At 47.0% G+C, this 17,939-nt stretch overlaps 1 protein-coding gene across 9 annotated transcripts in view; it reads left to right on the forward strand.

Moving 5' to 3' along the window:
• CNIH3 (cornichon family AMPA receptor auxiliary protein 3) overlaps nucleotides 1-17,939 on the forward strand; it is a 296,652-nt gene that overhangs the window by 270,155 nt on the left and 8,558 nt on the right. For all 9 annotated transcript variants that reach the window (XM_021677326.2, XM_012459766.3, XM_021677324.2 and 6 more), the window contains one exon: nucleotides 16,502-16,614. In XM_021677326.2, coding sequence (XP_021533001.1) covers nucleotides 16,502-16,614 — 113 coding nt within the window. The remainder of the gene's footprint in view (nucleotides 1-16,501; nucleotides 16,615-17,939) is intronic.

The raw sequence follows: 17,939 nt of genomic DNA on the forward strand, positions 1-17,939 counted from the left end.
GGTCACTCCATTCATCCACCAGTTGATTAAGTTAATATTGAACACCTGCACGAGGACACATGACAGTCACATCCCAGAGAGCTGTGGGGGCTCCAGGACAAGCACAGACTGTCCCCAGCTTATAAGTGGTTGTTTGCATTCCAGAAATTTGCCCGTAGGTTGATCATTTCAAATGAAAACCTCATGTTCAGTCTTCAGACTAATCCAGACTTCACCTTATGTGAATGAATAGGATCAGTGTTTCTGCAGCCGTCCTATCTCCACATAAAGTTGTGCTCATGTAATATGGCTTCTTGAAAACAACCAACAACAGAAACCCTTGTTCCCGTGTGCCTCCCTAGTTCCTGCCCTCTCCCTGCCTGCTTTCCATGGCCACACTTTCCTAAACGGTGTGTGAAGTGTCAGTGACTCAGTGTCACCAAATCCAGGGGGCATTTTTCATTCTGCACGATATTTATCTTCCTCGGCAGTGTCTGGCAGCCACGTCTCCAGCCTTAAACGTTCAGTCCTCCTGGCTTCCTGACCCCACACCCTCTGGTTTTCCTCTGTCTTGTCTCTTTGCTGATCTCAGCCTCCTTTTTCTGTGCTGCTTTCTCTACTCATTCCTTGAAGGTTGGTGAGCCCAAGGACCGTATCCTCCATCTTGTCTCACTCTCCACTCTCCCACCAGCCCAGGGTTTCATTCACCATTGAAGTTTCCCGAACCTTTAAATTTCTCTTCCGAGAACCAGTCCTCAACATCCAGCTGCCTTGGATGTCCTACAGAAACTTTGTCTTAGTCTGTTTTGTGTTGCTATCAAGGAATACCTGAAGTTGGGTAATTTATAAAGAAAAAAGGTTTATTTGGCTTATGGTTCTGCTGGCTGAAAGGTTGGGCATCTGGTGAAAGCCTCAGGCTGCTTCCACTCGTGGCAGAAGGCAACTGGAAGCAGGTGTTTGTGGAGATCACACAGTGGGAGAGGAAATGAGAGGGTTGGGAGGTGCCAGGCTCTTTATAACAACCTGCTCTCATGGGAACTAATAAAGTGAGAATTCACTCATTACTGCAAGGACAGCATCAAGCCATTCATAAGGGATCCACTCCCATGACCCAAACACCTCCCATTCGGTCCCACTTCCCTGTACCACCACATTGAGGATCAAATTTCAACATGAGATGTGGAGAGGTCAAACCCCCACATGGTCCCCCATGCTGATTTCTTATCTTCCACCCCTAAAAATGTTTCTCTTCCCAATGCTGCTGCTCATTCCAGTAAATCATTCACACTGATGTTCAGGATTTCTGAGAGTAATGCTCATACTCACACTCCCATCCAATCGATTACTAAGTTCTGTAGATGGTACCTCCTAAGTATTTTTCAAATCCATCAATATGACTCCATCATATTCTGCCCCTAACTACCTGTCCTGACCACCACCATCTCTTGCCTGGAACACTACAAAGAAGGGTGGGGCGAAAGGATTACTCTTTTACTTCAGCTTTGATTATTCTTCTTCAGGGCAGTCTTCCTAGAATCCCAGACCCCAAACTCTGACCGTCTGTTTTTTCACGCATAACGTTAACGTTTTCCTTCATAACAACATGCGTTTTCTCCACTAGCAAATAAGCTTCATGCAGACAAGGATGGTATCTTACTTCTGTATACCCCACCACCACTGCCACATAGGACCCAGCATATAATAAATGTTGAATGAGTGAGTGAATAAACACATGTCTTGAATTTTGCTTGGGAATCACAGAAACCATCTGTCACCACTGTAGCCTTGGCTTCTCCAGGAACAAGTCTGTGTCACTTGCTCCAAGAATGGGGGTTGTGGGGGCTGAGGGAGTTGCATGGAGGACAAGATTCTTGGGATTAGCAGCAGGAATGGAGATTTCAGGAAGGAATAAGGTACAGTGTGGGGACCTTGGAGGTTTGGAAAGCAGGCTGATAACTTAGGGGATTTTGAGGCACCCAGGAGGGAACTGGGAGGCACTGTCATGGAGGAGAGGGCGCTGTGGGGTGAGGAGGAAAGTCCCCAGTAGTGTCTGCCTTCCCCTCCTCTCCTGCCCTTCTCTGCTGTTGCTGTGGTCCCCTGGGAATAATGAGAAATGGAAATAAGAAAGGAGGGGAAGTGCTGTCTTCTGGCAGCCATGCAGTAAAGCTCCTCATCAGGCCCCTTCAGAGCACCTGCTTCTGCCACTGGATAGAGGGGAGCCCTGCTAGGGTTCTGGGGGGGGGACGTCAGGAGATGACCTTTCCTTCCCTTCTCATAACACTGGCCAGCCTTTTCCTGTAGCTTCACCCCTGGCGCCCTGACAGTGGGGAGCAGTAGGAGGAAGCTCCGGTGAGGCCTTTGTGTGTGTGTGTGTGCGTGCGTGTGTGCGCGTGTGTGTGTGCGCGCGTGCACGCACTTAGGCTGCTGTAACAAAAAGACCATAGACTGGTGGCTTTAACAACAGAAATTTATTCTCACAGTTCAGGAGGCTTAAAGTCCCAGATCAGGGTGCCAGCATGACTGGGTCCTGGTGAGGGCCCTCTTTCTGATCTGCAGATGGCCATCTTCTCGCTGTATCCTCACACGGCAGAGAGAGGGAAACAAGCTCCTTAGTGTCTTTCCTTATGAGGGCACTCATCTCATTCATGAGGGCTCCACTCCAGTTACCTCCCAAAGGTGCCGCCTCCTAATACCTTCACAGTGGAGGTTAGGATTTCAATATATTAATTTAGGGAGGGCACAAACATTCAGTCCATAGCAGTGTGTGTCCCAGCAAGGGCCAGTGTTGGCCAATCTACCTCCTTCCTCCTTTGACATTACTATGCTTATACTTTATTTTGCTTCTCCCTGTGTTCATTCACCCTTGGGTTATATAGTCACTTAGATGTTCAGTTTCTCTCTCCTGATCTATTGTAAGGTTTTTGCTGGGCCTCCTGCCATATTTAACTCAGGGCATTGGGTGCTCAAAGCTTGGAGAGTTGAGCTGAGTTTGAATTTGCACGGATTCTTCTTTGTCCATGCCCTTTGTGACCAACTGTATTCACCTGTAAGGGACCAGCCCGAGCTAGAGCTTCATTCTGTGGATGTGCAAGAGACAGACACTAAACCGGGGCCAGACCTACTGAATCTGTGCCCTGCTAAATTAGTGTTGCGTGAACACCATTTCTTAGTTACTGGGATGGCTCTTATGGTTTTTCATGTTCAGAAATCAGCTCAGCGGTGGTGTAGCTATGCTTGTGTGGGGAATGACCAAAGGACCGGTTTGTTTTCTCTCTCAACAACAACAAAATTGCACGGTGTGCCAGCCACTGTTCTGGGACTCGCGGGTAAAATCATGAACAAGACAAGCTGCCTTATGGAATATTCAAGTGTGAGAAATAGACAGTAAGCAAGTAAACAGACACACAATGGGTACGTTTTCAGATAATGATGCTAAGAGCCATGGAAAAATTAAAGCAAATAAGGAGAGAGACGATACTGGATTGGCAGGGAGGGCTCATCTGAGGAGGTGACCTTGAGTAGACTCTTGAATGACGAAGGCACCGCCATGTGAATATCTCAGGAGGAGCTCTCCAGCCAGAGGCTGCAGCACGTGCTCAGGCTCTGAGGTGGGAACAAACATGCTGGGTTTGAGGAGCGGGTTGTGGGGCCTAAGGGCACAGATGCCGGATCATGTGGAGCCCTAGAGACCGTCGTAAGGAGTTTGGGTTTTGCTCTAGGAGAATGAGAAGATACTGGATCATTCTAGGAGAATGAGAAGATATTGGAGAGTTAAGCCAAAAAGTGGCATGATCTGGTTTATATTTCAAAAATATACTTTGTGGTGAAAAATAGCTTTGGGTAGGGTGAAAGTGAGGGGACCAGTTAGGAGAAGAGGGGTGACTCTGGTGGGAGGAGGCAGGGACAGGGGATGAGAGGAGGAGGAAGAGGTGACACTTCAGGAGAGAGGGGGCGGTTCCTTCCTCCTGTGTGAAGCCTGTTCTTTGATTTAGGGGCATAGGGGTTTCCTGGGACTCATGGCAGTTTGTCATAGTGATTCCCAAGACTCAGAGACGGCCCTAGGTGTTTCCACCGTTCTGCAGCGGGATCCCTTTCTCCATGTGTGCCTGCCAGCTCACGTGTCTGCCTCTGCTTTCCCCACTACTTGTAGTTTATAGGCTGTAGCTTTTCACCCCTTTGCCTACTCACCAGTGTGTGACTGCTGGCTACAGCATGGTCTGTCATTCAGCTGTCGGAATCTCCCATCAGCCTGGGGGTGCCTGGAACATTGTCACCAAGCTCATTGAATTCATCCTGGCACTTCCAGTGCCTGCCACATTATGCTCTCGATGCATATCTGTTAAGTGAATAAATGGAGAGTTTGCTGAGCACCTACTACGTGCCGGTCCCTGTGCTGATGGAACAATTGTATGAAGAGAGACCCACAAAGACACACACAGACACTTACACACAGTACTAACTCGAGAAGTGAGAAAAATCCTTCAGGAGCATGGAGAGCTTTTATTACTTAGGAGTGGTAATTGCTGATACACAAAATAGTCAGATTCCCCAGAACACATAGTGTTTCTGGGGATAAAAATTATTGGAGGAAGAGGATTTAAAAAATGCACTAACACTGGAGAATAAAAGGGAAGATCTATTGGTTTAGTTTTCAAGGGAGTTTAGTTGCTGCTTTTTAAAAAATATATGGAGTATTTGAGCTGAAAAGGACTGTAGCGATTGTACAGGTCAAATGCCTCCTCTTACAAATAATAGTTACTATTTATAAAGTGTTACTCTGTGCCAGAAACTATTTTAAGAGCTTCACGTATATTAACTCATTTAATACTCATAACAGTCCTATGATTTAGATACTATTTAGAAGTGCTAGCAGTGAAGGGCTCTGAGCCACATCCACAGTTCCTGGTGTACATAAAATTAGCAGGTGTCATATTAATTTTATGGTGACTTTTAGAATTATTCTAGGACCAGTCACGGTGGCTCACGCCTATAATCCCCACACTTTGGGAGGCTGAGGTGGGAGGATTGCTTGAGCCCAGGAGTTGAAGACTAGCCTGGGAAACATAGTGAGACCCCATCTCTTAAAAAAAAAATTTTTTAATAAGATTATAATTCTAGACTAGCTGATTCTGTGCTAAGTTGCTTATGTAGCAGAGCCTTTGTTTTATGGCTTAAAAATATTTAATAAACTTTGATGCAAATTCCAGGAGGTCAAAACGTTTGATATGCCAGCACTGACGCATAGGGAACTCAAGTCACCCCAACCCCAGGTCCCAGCTGGCGGAGCGTTCCTACTGTATTGTGCCATTTGATACTATTATTATTTTCATTTTGTAGATGAACAAACTGAGCCTATTGAGATTAAATGGTTTATCCAAGTTTCTGTCAGTTCTTAATAGCCAGGGCTGCAGCCCAAGTTTCTTGTCCTTGCTGGAAGCAAGTTACAATATTATTTTGTCTTTTCTTCAAAATATTAATTTGCTAAATCAGACTTGTGGTAAAGCTTGGCACAGTCCAGCTAATAGGAATTATTGCCAAACTTTGGGCAAACACATAGCATGTGCTCAAATTCAGACAACCCCCTCTGCCTGGGCCTCGGGGAGAAAGGGGCTGTGTCCATTCGTCTTGTCCTTGCGCTTAGGGCCCTGGGTCAGGATGTTCAGCAAATTGCCCATTTCCCTGTAACTGCACGCAATAAATATTAATTGATGATGCTGATGACAGCTTGTGTTTCTTTTGCAAATACCAATACTCGCCATTCTCATTCAATTCACCCTCTTTTGTCTGTTAGAGCAAAATTTTTCCAACCTGCTGAGTGTAACAGGTAATTGACCACTTAATAGCTGTTAAATAGGATAATCATCTGTTTTTTTTCCTGGAAAAGGTTATTTAGAAGTTAATGGTGCTGCTGAAGATGCAGGCTCTTAGTAGGATCGCTCTATTAAGGAGCATAGCGGTGCATGAGATCAACTCTCTTCTCTGGAAACATCAGGTTCTGGTTACAGAAGAGACCTGGCAGCACAGCCTCACATGGGACACCGGGCCTTAGCGGGGCAGGGAAGTAGGGAGGCGTGGCCCTGGGGATTTGGAACCCTCTTCTCCAAGCAGAGTTGGGCTTCCTTCCCTTCGCTCAGGACTGGGCTGGCACCCTGGTTGGGACAGGTTGGAGAGGAGGGCGGGGCTCTCAGCTGTGCTAAATTCCCGGGTGAGCTCTAGGCAGGTGGGGTTGGTGTCAAGGCTCATTGTTACCTGCCCCGTGCTGAGTAACTACAGGCAGAAGATGACTTCTTTCTGCCCTTGTTCCCCTTCCTGTCACCATGCTCTTCCCTGTCAGGTGAAATCATCGTGGCTATTCCCTGGAAGTCTCCCAGGTTTACAAAGAGACCGGCAGAAAGGATTTCCAGTCGCCATGGCGTTTCCCTGGAAGATTTATAAGGGGTGGTCCACGTGAAGGAATGGAGATTTTCCTCCTAAGACATAAAAGAAAAAGTGACTGTCTCAAACCCCTGAATGAAAGGATGGCTCTGAGTGTCCCTTGGGAGAAACTTTGGCCTCCACATTCTGCCTTCCATAGTCTAACTCATCTTATCCTTTAAATCTCCACTTGAGAGGCCGTCACCTCCAAGGGGCCCCCTCCTTCATTTCCTCCCTCAGAACACCGGTTTCTTCTCTGCTTTGTCCTGCATCAAGTGCTCGTGTGCTGCCTCGGTTTGTCCTCTGGCTGGCGTGTTTGTTGTTCATAGAGCCTGTGGTGCACCTGCTCATTTACGTTGAATCTCCCCAGCTAGATGGCTTTGCATCTTACCTAGTAAGTGCTTCTAATCAATATTTGCTGAATGAGTGTGAAAGTGGGGCTCTCCAGCACCGGAACAAGGCTTGTTAGACCCTTAACCCCACTGCTGTCCTCATTCTGGAACATTCCTTTTGGTGAGTGTCTCTTTTCAAACAATCTGAGTCTCTGCCTGATCACATCTGGGCATGATTTCTACTCCCGTCATCTCTGGCTCAAAGTAAAGAAGAAAAGGAGTGGGAAGCTACAAGTGTTAAGAAGCTCTGAATTGCCAATAAGTTGTAGGAGAATTTTGTCTCTTAAAAAATGTGGTATTATTGGAGGGAGCACTTTTATTCTCATCTCCTCCCTGAGTGAGATCTTAGGTAATTCAGTAATTTAGCAAGTGTGTGAGGAAACTGGCAGAGGCTTTTGAAATTCAAGTGTGTCTTGATGCCATATGAAAACAATTATAAAAGGAAGGCTGGGAGGAGTGGGCAGAGCAAGGCTAGAATCCAAAGGTTTGGTCCTAAAAGAAAGCTGACCCCTTCTAGATCTATAAAGTGTCTATTGAGACACGAGGAGGGCCAGAGAAAGGTGGAAGGAGCTTGTGAGGCTGAAGGAAGAGGTGACCTGTGGAGGGTGGAAAGCATCCGGCCAGAACTGGACGGGATTCAGGAGGTGGAAGGTTGCTGAGAGCTCATCTCCATCCCAGGAAGATGCCAAAGCCAACCCTCCAAGACTAGAGACCACCGGCCGTGGGGCTGCAAGGCTCAGGGAACCTCAGGGGTGCTCTCCCACAGGTGGTGTGTGGGAGAGCCAGGAGCCAGATACAACTGCTCTTGACTGCAAATGCCGATTGCCCAGACTTGAGCCCCTGAATTGATAGTTAGTGAGCAGGAGGCTCTGTGTGCACAGGACCCTCATGATGTGGGAGGAGACCCACAACCTCTAGGAGGGTTGGGTGGGAGGAGGCCGGGCACTAGGGACTTTAAAAGGAAGTATCTGCCTCGTGTGCTCTTCAGATGGGATTGGGCACATTCCAGGTGTTATGGCCTGGTGACCCTTGTGTGCTCTTCATACCTTTGGTCTATGAACCTCAGCTCAAGTGTTTAACAAAATCACTTTGGAATGCTCTGAAAAATGCAGATTCTTGACCCAGAGAGTCTATCTCAGGAGTCTAGAGTAGAACCTGGAAATCCGCAATTGTAACAAGTGCCCCAGGCAATTGGGATGCTGGTGGCTGGGGGACTCTGTTTTGGGAATCAGTGCTGAGCAGCCACTTCTCAAACTTTAATGTGCATGTAAATCACCAGGGATTTTGTTACACTGCAGGCTCTCCTTCAGTAGGCCTGGGATGGGGCCAAAATTCTGCATTTCTAACAAGCTCCCAGGAGAAAGTGGATGCTGGCACAGGGAGTACACTTTGAGGAGCAGGGTTCTCAGTGGCTTACATGGGACCTGGTTAGAAATGGGGACTCTTAGGCCCTACTCAGGCCTACTGCATCTGAAACTTGCAGGGAGTGGCATCAGCAATCTGGGTTTTAGCAAAAGCTCCAGGGGATTCTAAAGTACTGTGAAGCTTGAGAACTACTGCTAAAAGGTGGGGAAGCTTCAAGAAATGGGTGGGAGGCAGGGTGGGAGCGGCCAGGCTGTAGAGCAGGGCACTCGGCCCAGTCAGTCACCTCCTTCCTTGGTTTCCTTCTCCTCCAGAGACAAAGCTGAGACCTGTGAATTCCAGTGAAAGAAGCCCTTCTTCCTCGTGGTGTTGTGCATACGTGCTTTTCCTCTTGGATCAAAGCAGGAGAATTTCCCCAGTTGACTGGCTGGGATCTGTAATTTATGCAGAATGGTTGGCCTGTGTCCCCTGCCCAGGGTACAGCTGGTGAGGGCCCCAAGGGAAATGACAGTGGGGCTAGAGGTGCCTGAGCCAGTTAGTGTCAGTCAGGCTGGAAACTGGTCCCCAACAAGCAGTGAGGACAGGAAAGGTCAGGCAGCTCCCAGGGTGCTGGACAGGGCAAGAATGGAGCCCAGAGCAGTCCACGAGGGCAGTCCACGAGTGTGGAGCGTGTGTGGCCGGGTGCAGATGTGTCAGGCACAGCTAAATCCCAACAGGGGCCTCTGGGCCATTCACACCCTGGGTACTCAGGAGCAGTGGGCAGCAGGGGTCCTGGTTTTGACCCCCCTTCTCTCTCTCTGCTTTTTCCTTCCTGTGCTGCCTTCTCCCAATGCAGAGGTGGAAATGAGTCCAACTGGGTGCCAAGAAGCAGCAGGAACACACACAGTGTGGATTAAATGTGCTCAGGGAGGGTAAACGAAGAAAACGTAGGGAGAAACTAGAGGCCCCACAGGGTGAAAAAGTGGGAGGCCTGGAGAGAAAGCCCTCTGGGACTGGAAGCAGCCCACCACTCCTCTGCCCTGCATCCCCTCACTGACTATTGGGCCTCCCCAGGCCAGGAGGAAAATTCTTCTGTCTTCAGGTCCTGGGTCACTCAGGCAGGCAACTATTTCTTGCTTTCTCTGACTTATTTTCCTTCATGTTTTGATGCAGGCCCATGGGGAAAATGATCTGCTACTGGTTTCCCTTGAACTGTGGCCCAGTCCCCGGGGGTCAGCCAAGAGGGTCCAATTCTGGCCGTGGATGGCCAAGATCAAAGCAATACTTGGTTCAGGCATTTAGGAGAGCTGCTAGCAGTGAAGGGCGCTGAGCCACATCCACAGTTCCTGGTGTATGTAAAATCAGCAGGTGCCATATTAATTTTATGATGCCTTTTAAAATTATTCTGGGACCAGTCACGGTGGCTTACACCTGTAATCCCCACACTTTGGGAGGCTGAGGTGGGAGGGCTGCTTGAGCCCAGGAGTTGAAGACTAGCCTGGGAAACATAGTGAGACCCCATCTCTTAAAAAATTTTTAGACCGGATGTGGTGGCTCAAGCCTGTAATCCCAGCACTTTGGGAGGCTGAGGCGGGTGGATCACGAGGTCAAGAGATTGAGACCATCCTGGTCAACATGGCGAAACCCCGTCTCTACTAATACAAAAAATTAGCTGAGCATGGTGGCGCATGCCTATAATCCCAGCTACTCAGGAGGCTGAGGCAGGAGAATTGTCTGAACCCAGGAGGCAGAGGTTGCGGTGAGCCGAGATCGCGCCATTGCACTCCAACCTGGGTAACAAGAGTGAAACTCTGTCTCAAAAAAAAAAATAAATTTTTTTAAAAATAAGATTATAATTCTAGACTAGCTGATTCTGTGCTAAGTTGCTTATGGAGCAGGGCCTTTGTTTTATGGCTTAAAAATATTTAATAAACTTTGATGCAAATTCCAGGAGGTCAAAACATTTGATATGCCAGCACTGATGCATAGGGAACTCAAGTCGCCCCAACCCCAGGTCCCAGCTGGCGGAGCATCCTACTGTATTGTGCCATTTGAGGCTGGGTGCTAGTCCCTGACATGGCAGGGCCTATGGGGCTGGGCAGCCCTCCTGGATGCCCAGACTGATGCAGGCTGTCCCAAGATGACCTTCATCCAGAGTGATTAAACAGCATGTGGCTTCCTGAGAGCAAAGGGGCCCCGAATGTGGTTTTCCGAGAGTGCTTGGAGGTGCTTTTCTCCTAGTCTTGTGGTTTAGCAAAATCCTAGTTTTCCAAGCATGCCGTCCATGTCCCCTCCTTCCTGCTGTCCCCTCACCCAGATGTAAATTGAACAGGGACTGACTGCACGCTCATGTGCATGATTATTCATTTGGGAATAAATGGAGAATGGATATCTCCATGCTGGGAAAATTGACTTCATCCTGTGCGTCCCAGAGAGATCCTCTGTTTTAGGGCCAGTTTAGTATGGGCTGAGGAATCAAATAGAAGAGATAGTATCCTTTTCTCTTTCTCTACACTATTGGCTCCTGGGGCAAATAAACCTTAGGGCAGACACACAGAGCAGGATTATTGCTGTTGAAAATAGGCAAGGACTGAGGTTTTTTATGATTTGAGAGGCAGGCTGTTGAAACAGCCCTTGGTTTCTTTTCCCAATGAGGAAGCTGGAGCTTGATTCGATCAGAGGAGTCAGGAGACTGAATCGAAAATCAGGAAACCAACTTTGGTTCTGGGTCATTTCATTGACCTTTATGGTAAGAGCAACAAGTTATCTACCTGGGAATGATCATCAGCTAGTGTATGAATATTAAAAATAATAATGATCAGCTGGGCGTGGTGGCTCATGCCTGTAATCCCAGTACTTTGGGAGGCCAAGGTGGGCAGATAATGAGATCAGGAGTTCAAGACCAGTCTGGCCAATATAGTGAAGCTCTGTCTCTACTAAAAATACAAAAATTACCTGGGCATGGTGGTACATGCCTGTAGTCCCAGCTATTCAGGAGGCTGAAGCAGGAGAATCACTTGAACCTGAGAGGTGGAGAGTGCAATGAGCTGAGATCGTGCCCTTACACTCCAGCCTGGGTGACAGTGCAAGACTCCATCTTGGGAAAAAATAATAATAATCATGATCACAACACAATAGTGGCGTCTTCTTTCGTGGGAGGCTTCTTCACTTTTGAGAGCACTGTCATTCATAGTACATCCTGTGTCCCTGGCTGGTAGGTGTGGCATTTTACAGATGGGGAAAATAAGACTCAGCATGGGAAGCTGCTTTTCTAAATATCAGACAGTTGATTATTATATAACTGTAGGAATTTATATAATGCTTTGAGACACTGGGCTAACATATTGAGACTTACGGGATTACAGCTGTAAAGCTTGTTGTCTGAGTTGACGGGGATTCAGAGATGGGTGGAGACTCTGAGTCTCACAGCTCCCACTCTCTTCAAGATAAACTCAGCCCCTGGAGCTTCCCCGTGGCTTCCGTGGCTGTGAGTTTTAATGTGTTTGGTCCCAGGCATGCCGACGCCAGCCCCTCAGAAATCCTGTGCCCTCAGGATGCATGGTGAGAGCCAGGAGCAGGCAGATCTCCAACACCAGGGGCGCTTGCTGCCTCTCCATCTCCCTTATCTTCTCCCTTCCCCTGGTCTTAGGGAATTCCTTTTTTCCACCAGGGAGCATTATTCCCTTGCTTCAACTCCAAGCATCCCCTTTCTACTTATTTTCCTTCAGGTATAAGAAGAATCTCTCCCACAACCCCTAATGCCCCTGTCTACCACAGCAGTAAAAATAAGACAGGACTTCTCACATGATTCCATCATTCTCAGAATCTATAAAGGGTACCAATTAGCTGCAGGTCATTGATGGGGTAAAGCAGCAAACAAATGGATACATGAATGAATGAAAGGATGCATAACTAAACATAAAATATTTAGAATGCAGACAAGTAGGTAAAATTCCTAGAAAAACAAGATTGTGGATGACGGCTTAATGCTGAGCTGAGCTGAGCATGGCATATACTGCTCTGTTGGATGGAAGGCACACGTGAACAGGGATGGAAACCTGCTAGAAGGTTCTTGCACCAGCCTGGGGAGGAGGTCCAGGGCCCAGACCAATAGGGGCAGAATAAATAAAAAGGGAGGAACAAATGCAAGTGGCAGTGAAAAAGCAGGATTTGGCAACAGACTCATAGAGATTGATGAGGAGTCAGAGATGGTATGGTTAGTAGAAGTCAGAAATTTAGGAGATAAAGTTTGCAGGTACTGGGAAGAATGTGAATTTCAGCACAAAGTGGTTGTGGAATATCCAGATGGAAATGTTTGCTAGCAAATGAAAATTGACTATTAGCACCTGGGTAGGAAGTCAGGACAGGTGGAGTAAAGGTAGCATTTACGCAGTCCTTGCCTGATATTATTAATGTCCTTGAATAGGGGCCCTTTGAGGTGGCCTTGTTAAGGAGCCACCCCAGGCCAGTGACTTCCATCTCTCTCTGCTTTTGCTTTCACTGTTCCACTTCTAGAATGCCAACCTCCACTTCCCACACGTGGTTAGGTTTTACTCACCCTTTCCAACTTCCCTTTGATCATAAACCTTCTATGATCCCCCTGGTTGGAATAAATTGCAGTCTTTCAGTAATCCCACAATACTCATATTGAGATTCAGGATTTATAACTCTAGAAAGCAGGGTATAATAATACATGGCAATTCAATAGGCTGTGGCTTGCATGAAACAGTTTCTCCCTTTGTTAGTCAAAGAATGAGATTGGCACCATTCAACAGCTTCTCTATTAAAAAAACAGTGTTTTCCAAAGCTAAGACATGACTCAGGGTCATGGGGCTGTGATGAGTGCTTGCATCAGCATTTCTGTATTTTGCCTGGAAACTTCAGGGGTGGTCTTTATGTAACAGATATTCTGCGAATTTGGGAGAGAACACTTAGTCTGGCTGCCCACACACATGAATAAGCATTATGCTTGCCTGGTGGTTATTCAGCCCTGCCTGAGCATGTCCAGTGACAGGGAGCCGTGTCCTGCCAGCCTCAATGTCTTGTTAAGGAAGGGCTGGGTGGACAGCTGCAAGAGGATAAAGAGTGAAGAACAAAACTTTGCTTTTTCCATTGATTACTCATTCTGGGGTTTGCTGACTGTATCATATGAGATGGTTTAAATCATGCCATGGTAAAAAAAAACAACATTCAACCTTGGCAGCTTAAAACAACACAAGTTTCTTTATTGCTCACACTCTAGTCCATCATGAATTGCCTGGGGGCCTCCTTCCTTGCTTGTGGCTTACCCACCATCCTAAATGCTTTTTGCTTCATCAGAGGAAAATGAAAAGAGACTGGAGCATTTTGTATCAGCCGTTAAATGGTCCGGCCTTCTCTCCACATCACTTCTGCCCACAGCCCATCGGCACCCCCAAGCCCTGAGAGCTGGAAAATGAGACCTTACCACCTTCCAGAAGGCTGGGTGCTGGGTGTGAGCGGAGGGCAGCTGTAATGGCTATGGCACAGGCCTCATGCAAATGACCTGGCTGATTTCCATTTGGGTTAGAAGGAAGAGGTTCCCTGTCTCTTCCACATCATTGTGACAAGGAGCAGCTGGGGAAGGAGGCAAGGACCACTGTGTGCATCAAAAAGTCACTATTACTCCCAAAAGTCCCTGGATTAATAATTGGAGGAGCCTCTTCTATTTGTAAGGATCCTGTTCAGTGCGGTAGATAGTAAGAGGTCATTTTGCCAAGCCACCTGAAATGGCAGAATAAATTCTTCAGCTTTTTTCCCACTCTCCAAAAGGCTGGAGATCTCCGGGACTACCTGGCCTCCACGAAGCAGTTTTCCTTTATATGGAGACCGTGATGAATCCTCCCTGCTTGAAAGGTTGCAGCCTCCACAATAAATCAAACCCCAAAGAGAGAAGCAGCAGTGGTGATTAAGAGTGGGACCTGAAATCCAAACTGTAATCAGAGATTTATCATTGGAATTGGAATTGGAATTGGAGATGGAGATGGAGCAATAATGGATGATTCAGGCCCACCCCAGGGTGGGCCTGAATCATCTCTAAACATGTTAATTACCTCAGCTTAAGTGGCTGAAACTGATGATTAGAAAATGTAGAGATGTGCACAGTGGAACTCACAGCCACTGCCTCCCGGGGCTGGTGCACCCAGCCCTGAGAAAGTGGGCTTTTTTTTTTGGATGGGAGGGGGTAGGGTGGTGCCTTGGCTGGGGGCAGATGGGGTTGGTAAGCACAGCTCTGAGGTCCTATAAGGAGATACAATAGGGACATGCGTGCCCCCTCCTGCCAGGTGGTTGAGATTCACAGGGGTTGGCTGTGCCTGGTTCACCCACCCAGGGTCACCACCTCTGGAATGATGGCTCCTGTGCTCTGATTCCTCAGGTGACTGCCTGAGAAATCTATGGTGTGGGTTAATGCAATTCATCTGCACTGGACTTTGAGAATAAAGAAGGTGCCCCATAGTTACAAAATGTCTTACACGTGTGCTGTGCATGTCTTTATTTTTAATGTGTGCGTATGTGTTTCTCCCTCTGTGTCTGCCATCTGGGATAGTTAGCTCAGCTAACTAAATTGAGAGGCCAAAGTCATGGTCCATACCCAAATAGGATGGTTTGAGGGAGTCTGCTCTCCACCCAAAGAAATCTTAGTTTGTAACCACAGGCTGGATATCTAATGCCAGCCAGCCATGTTACCAACATATGCATTTGGTCAGGTCAATGCACTTTACCAAGTATTTGTTAAGTCTCTCCTAACTGCCATGCATTGTACAAGGGCTCTTTGCAAATGGAAATGAGAAAAGAATAGACATTGGCTAAGATGGCTTGCAGAATGCTGGGCAGAGGAGTCTATCTGCACTGGGAGGTGGGAAGAAGATGATGACTCCACAATGGATAGATTATGGAAAGTACTCCTGGGAGAGAGTCAGAAAACATGCTGTGGAGCCCAGAGGTACAGGGGAAGGCGAAGGAACAAGGGAGCAAGGGAGGGTGGGGAGAGCTCCCATTAGAAAGTGGCATTTGAGGCTGGGTGCGGTGGCTCATGCCTGTAATCCCAGCACTTTGGGAGGCCGAGGTGGGTGGATCACCTGAGGTCAGGAGTTCAAGACCAACCTGGCCAACATGGTAAAACCCTGTTTCTACTAAAAAATACAAAAATTAGCCGGGCATGGTGATGGATGCCTGTAATCCCAGTTACTGGGGAGGCTGAGACAGGAGAATTGCCTGAACCTGGGAGGCAGAGGTTAGAATGAGTTAAGATCACGCCACTGCACTCCAGCCTGGGAGACAGAGTGAGACTCTGTCACACACAAAAAAAAAAAGAAAAAAAAAGTGGCATTTGAGATGGGCCCCCAAGGATGTTTGAAAAGATTTTGAGGGGAAGACCAAAGCATCCATGGTAGCCTAAGCAATACAAAGTACATTTATATGTTACATGAATAAATATATTTAGTAATATATGTCTATATCTTCCTCTATAAGTGGGTAAAATGATGCATTTATATCTACAGCCTTCCCTACTGCTGGCCTAGGGGCCAAATTTCTTCCTTACAGTTACCCTTTAGCTTACAACTTTGATTTTTGATAAAATGGAAGTACCCTTGGGAGGGGCTTTTCAATGATTTTTAAGCTTCTTTTACCTGTTTATACCTGTGCGGCTGGATTGGAGGCGGGAGAGCTTAGTCTTCCTGCTGCTCACTTCCTAGCATCAGGCCTTTTTTGGTCAGGGTCAGTTTCTTCCCTCTTCCTCCAGAGGCTACAGTGTCCTTCTTTGTCATTGCTAATTGTTCTTTCTCTTATGTTCCTCTTTCTCCATCCACCGTCAGGCAAAATGCCTACCTCCTGGGGCAGGCCATTTTTTCTTCCCCCTCCTATGTTTGTGATAATTGTACATACTCACTTTGGGTTTGTGATACACAGGAGCCAGAAAAACAAGAGTGGGGCAGTTATGGATTCATTAGAAACTCTAGCAGTATTTCTCCTAGTGGTCCTGCCTTGGGTCAGATGGCACATGGGCTGGACCAGCTCTTCCAGTCTTCTTAGTGGCCATGTATGGGTGACCCCTAGGAGCAAGTGCGGTATTCTGTTAATAGTAAGTAGTGCACTGAGGGCTTGTGTCATTTGGGTTTGGGTATAATAAAAAGAAGAGTGCCGTAAAAAGAGTGCTATAAAAAGAAGAGCGCCGTGAAAAGAAGACTATATCAGAAACGGATCTGTCCTGGGTCGGTGACTCTATGTTGCTGCAGGGAGGGCCTTCATGTCACCAGCCTGTGAGAGGCAGCGTCCAGGCAGAAGTCAGCTGCCATAGAAGCAGGAGTGGCTTTTCCCTCCTCTAACCCAGGGCTATGTCTCTGCTCCCTCTTCAGCTGGTGCTGCCAGAATACTCCATCCATAGCCTATTCTGCATCATGTTCCTGTGTGCGCAAGAGTGGCTCACGCTGGGGCTGAATGTCCCTCTGCTTTTCTATCACTTCTGGAGGTAAGTCGGACTGGGACTGGCCTATCCTTTCTCTTTTCTGCCAGGGCAGCCTGCTGTCCAGTGATGATGCCCCCCAAATAGACAGCTTCTAGTGCCTTCCAATCATCCCTTCCTTTTTGGGTCTCTTTCTTTAAAGCTCCTTCCTAAGCTGCTCTTAGGCAGCAGGTCCAGTAAGGGAAGGCCCTTCTTGCTGGTTTCACTAGCCACAACCCCATGCCTTGTGGGTCAGTGTTAAAAGCAGCTACAGTAGCATTCACAGCAGCCAAAGAGTGGAACCAACCCAAATACCCATCAACTGGTAAATGGAGAAACAAAATGTGGTATATCCATACAATGGAATATTATTTGTCAATAAAAAGAAATGTGGCACTGATACATACTACAACATGGAACCCTGAAGAAAATATCAGTGAATGAAGCCAGGCACAAAAGGCCACATATTTTATGATTCTATTTATATGAAACATCCAGGATAGGCAAATCTATAGAGACAGAAGTAAATTCATGGCTGCCGGGGGCTGGTAGGAAATGAGAATAGGGAATGGCTGCTAATGGGTCTAAGGTTTTCTTTTTAGAGTGATGAAAATGTTCTGAAATTAGATAGTGATGATGGTTGCACAGCTCTATGAATATGCTAAAAACCACTGAACTACACAGTTGTACACTTTAAAAGGGTGACTTTCATGGTATGTAAATTATATCTTAATAAAATAAAAAGCACCTACCAGATGGGCTGGATTTTCTGGGACAGTTATAATTTCATATATTCTATTCCCTGCTAAGACCATGCGTCAGATCATGTGATTCTTGGATTTTTGTAAAATAGAGTCACCATATGGACACAGGAGGCAGAGGTGGAGGAATACCAAAGTCGTAGAGAAGGTATTTGTGCAGATAAGCTGCCTGCCCTTGACCCTTTGCTGCCAGAGCATTGGACCCCAAAGTGTTTTATCGTTATTATTGTACCATAAAATCCAGCTTGATTTAGCCACACCTAAAACATGTACTCCTTCATTTAGAAAACATATGGAATACATACTACATGCTGGGCATTGTGAGGGATTTCAAGTTAAGTGCAAAGCAAAACCTTTACCCTTAAGGAATGTACATCCTAGTGGCGGAGGGAAATACATTCTTAACAGACATATGAAGAATACTGGTAGGAGCATAGAGAAAGAAACACTTGAATTAGACTCAAGAGTGACATTGGAAAAGCATGTTCCAGGGCAAGGGACCAGAATTCAGAGAGCACTTGGTGTGTCTGAGAAATGGCAGTTGTTCAGTGAGGTTGGATGTAGGGTTCTCGGAGGGAAATAAGGAGAGGA

Source organism: Aotus nancymaae, unplaced genomic scaffold, assembly GCF_030222135.1.
Source record: "Aotus nancymaae isolate 86718 unplaced genomic scaffold, 86718_ANA_hifiasm-v0.15.2.pri h1tg000032l_0, whole genome shotgun sequence".
NCBI classification, from domain to species: domain Eukaryota; kingdom Metazoa; phylum Chordata; class Mammalia; order Primates; family Aotidae; genus Aotus; species Aotus nancymaae.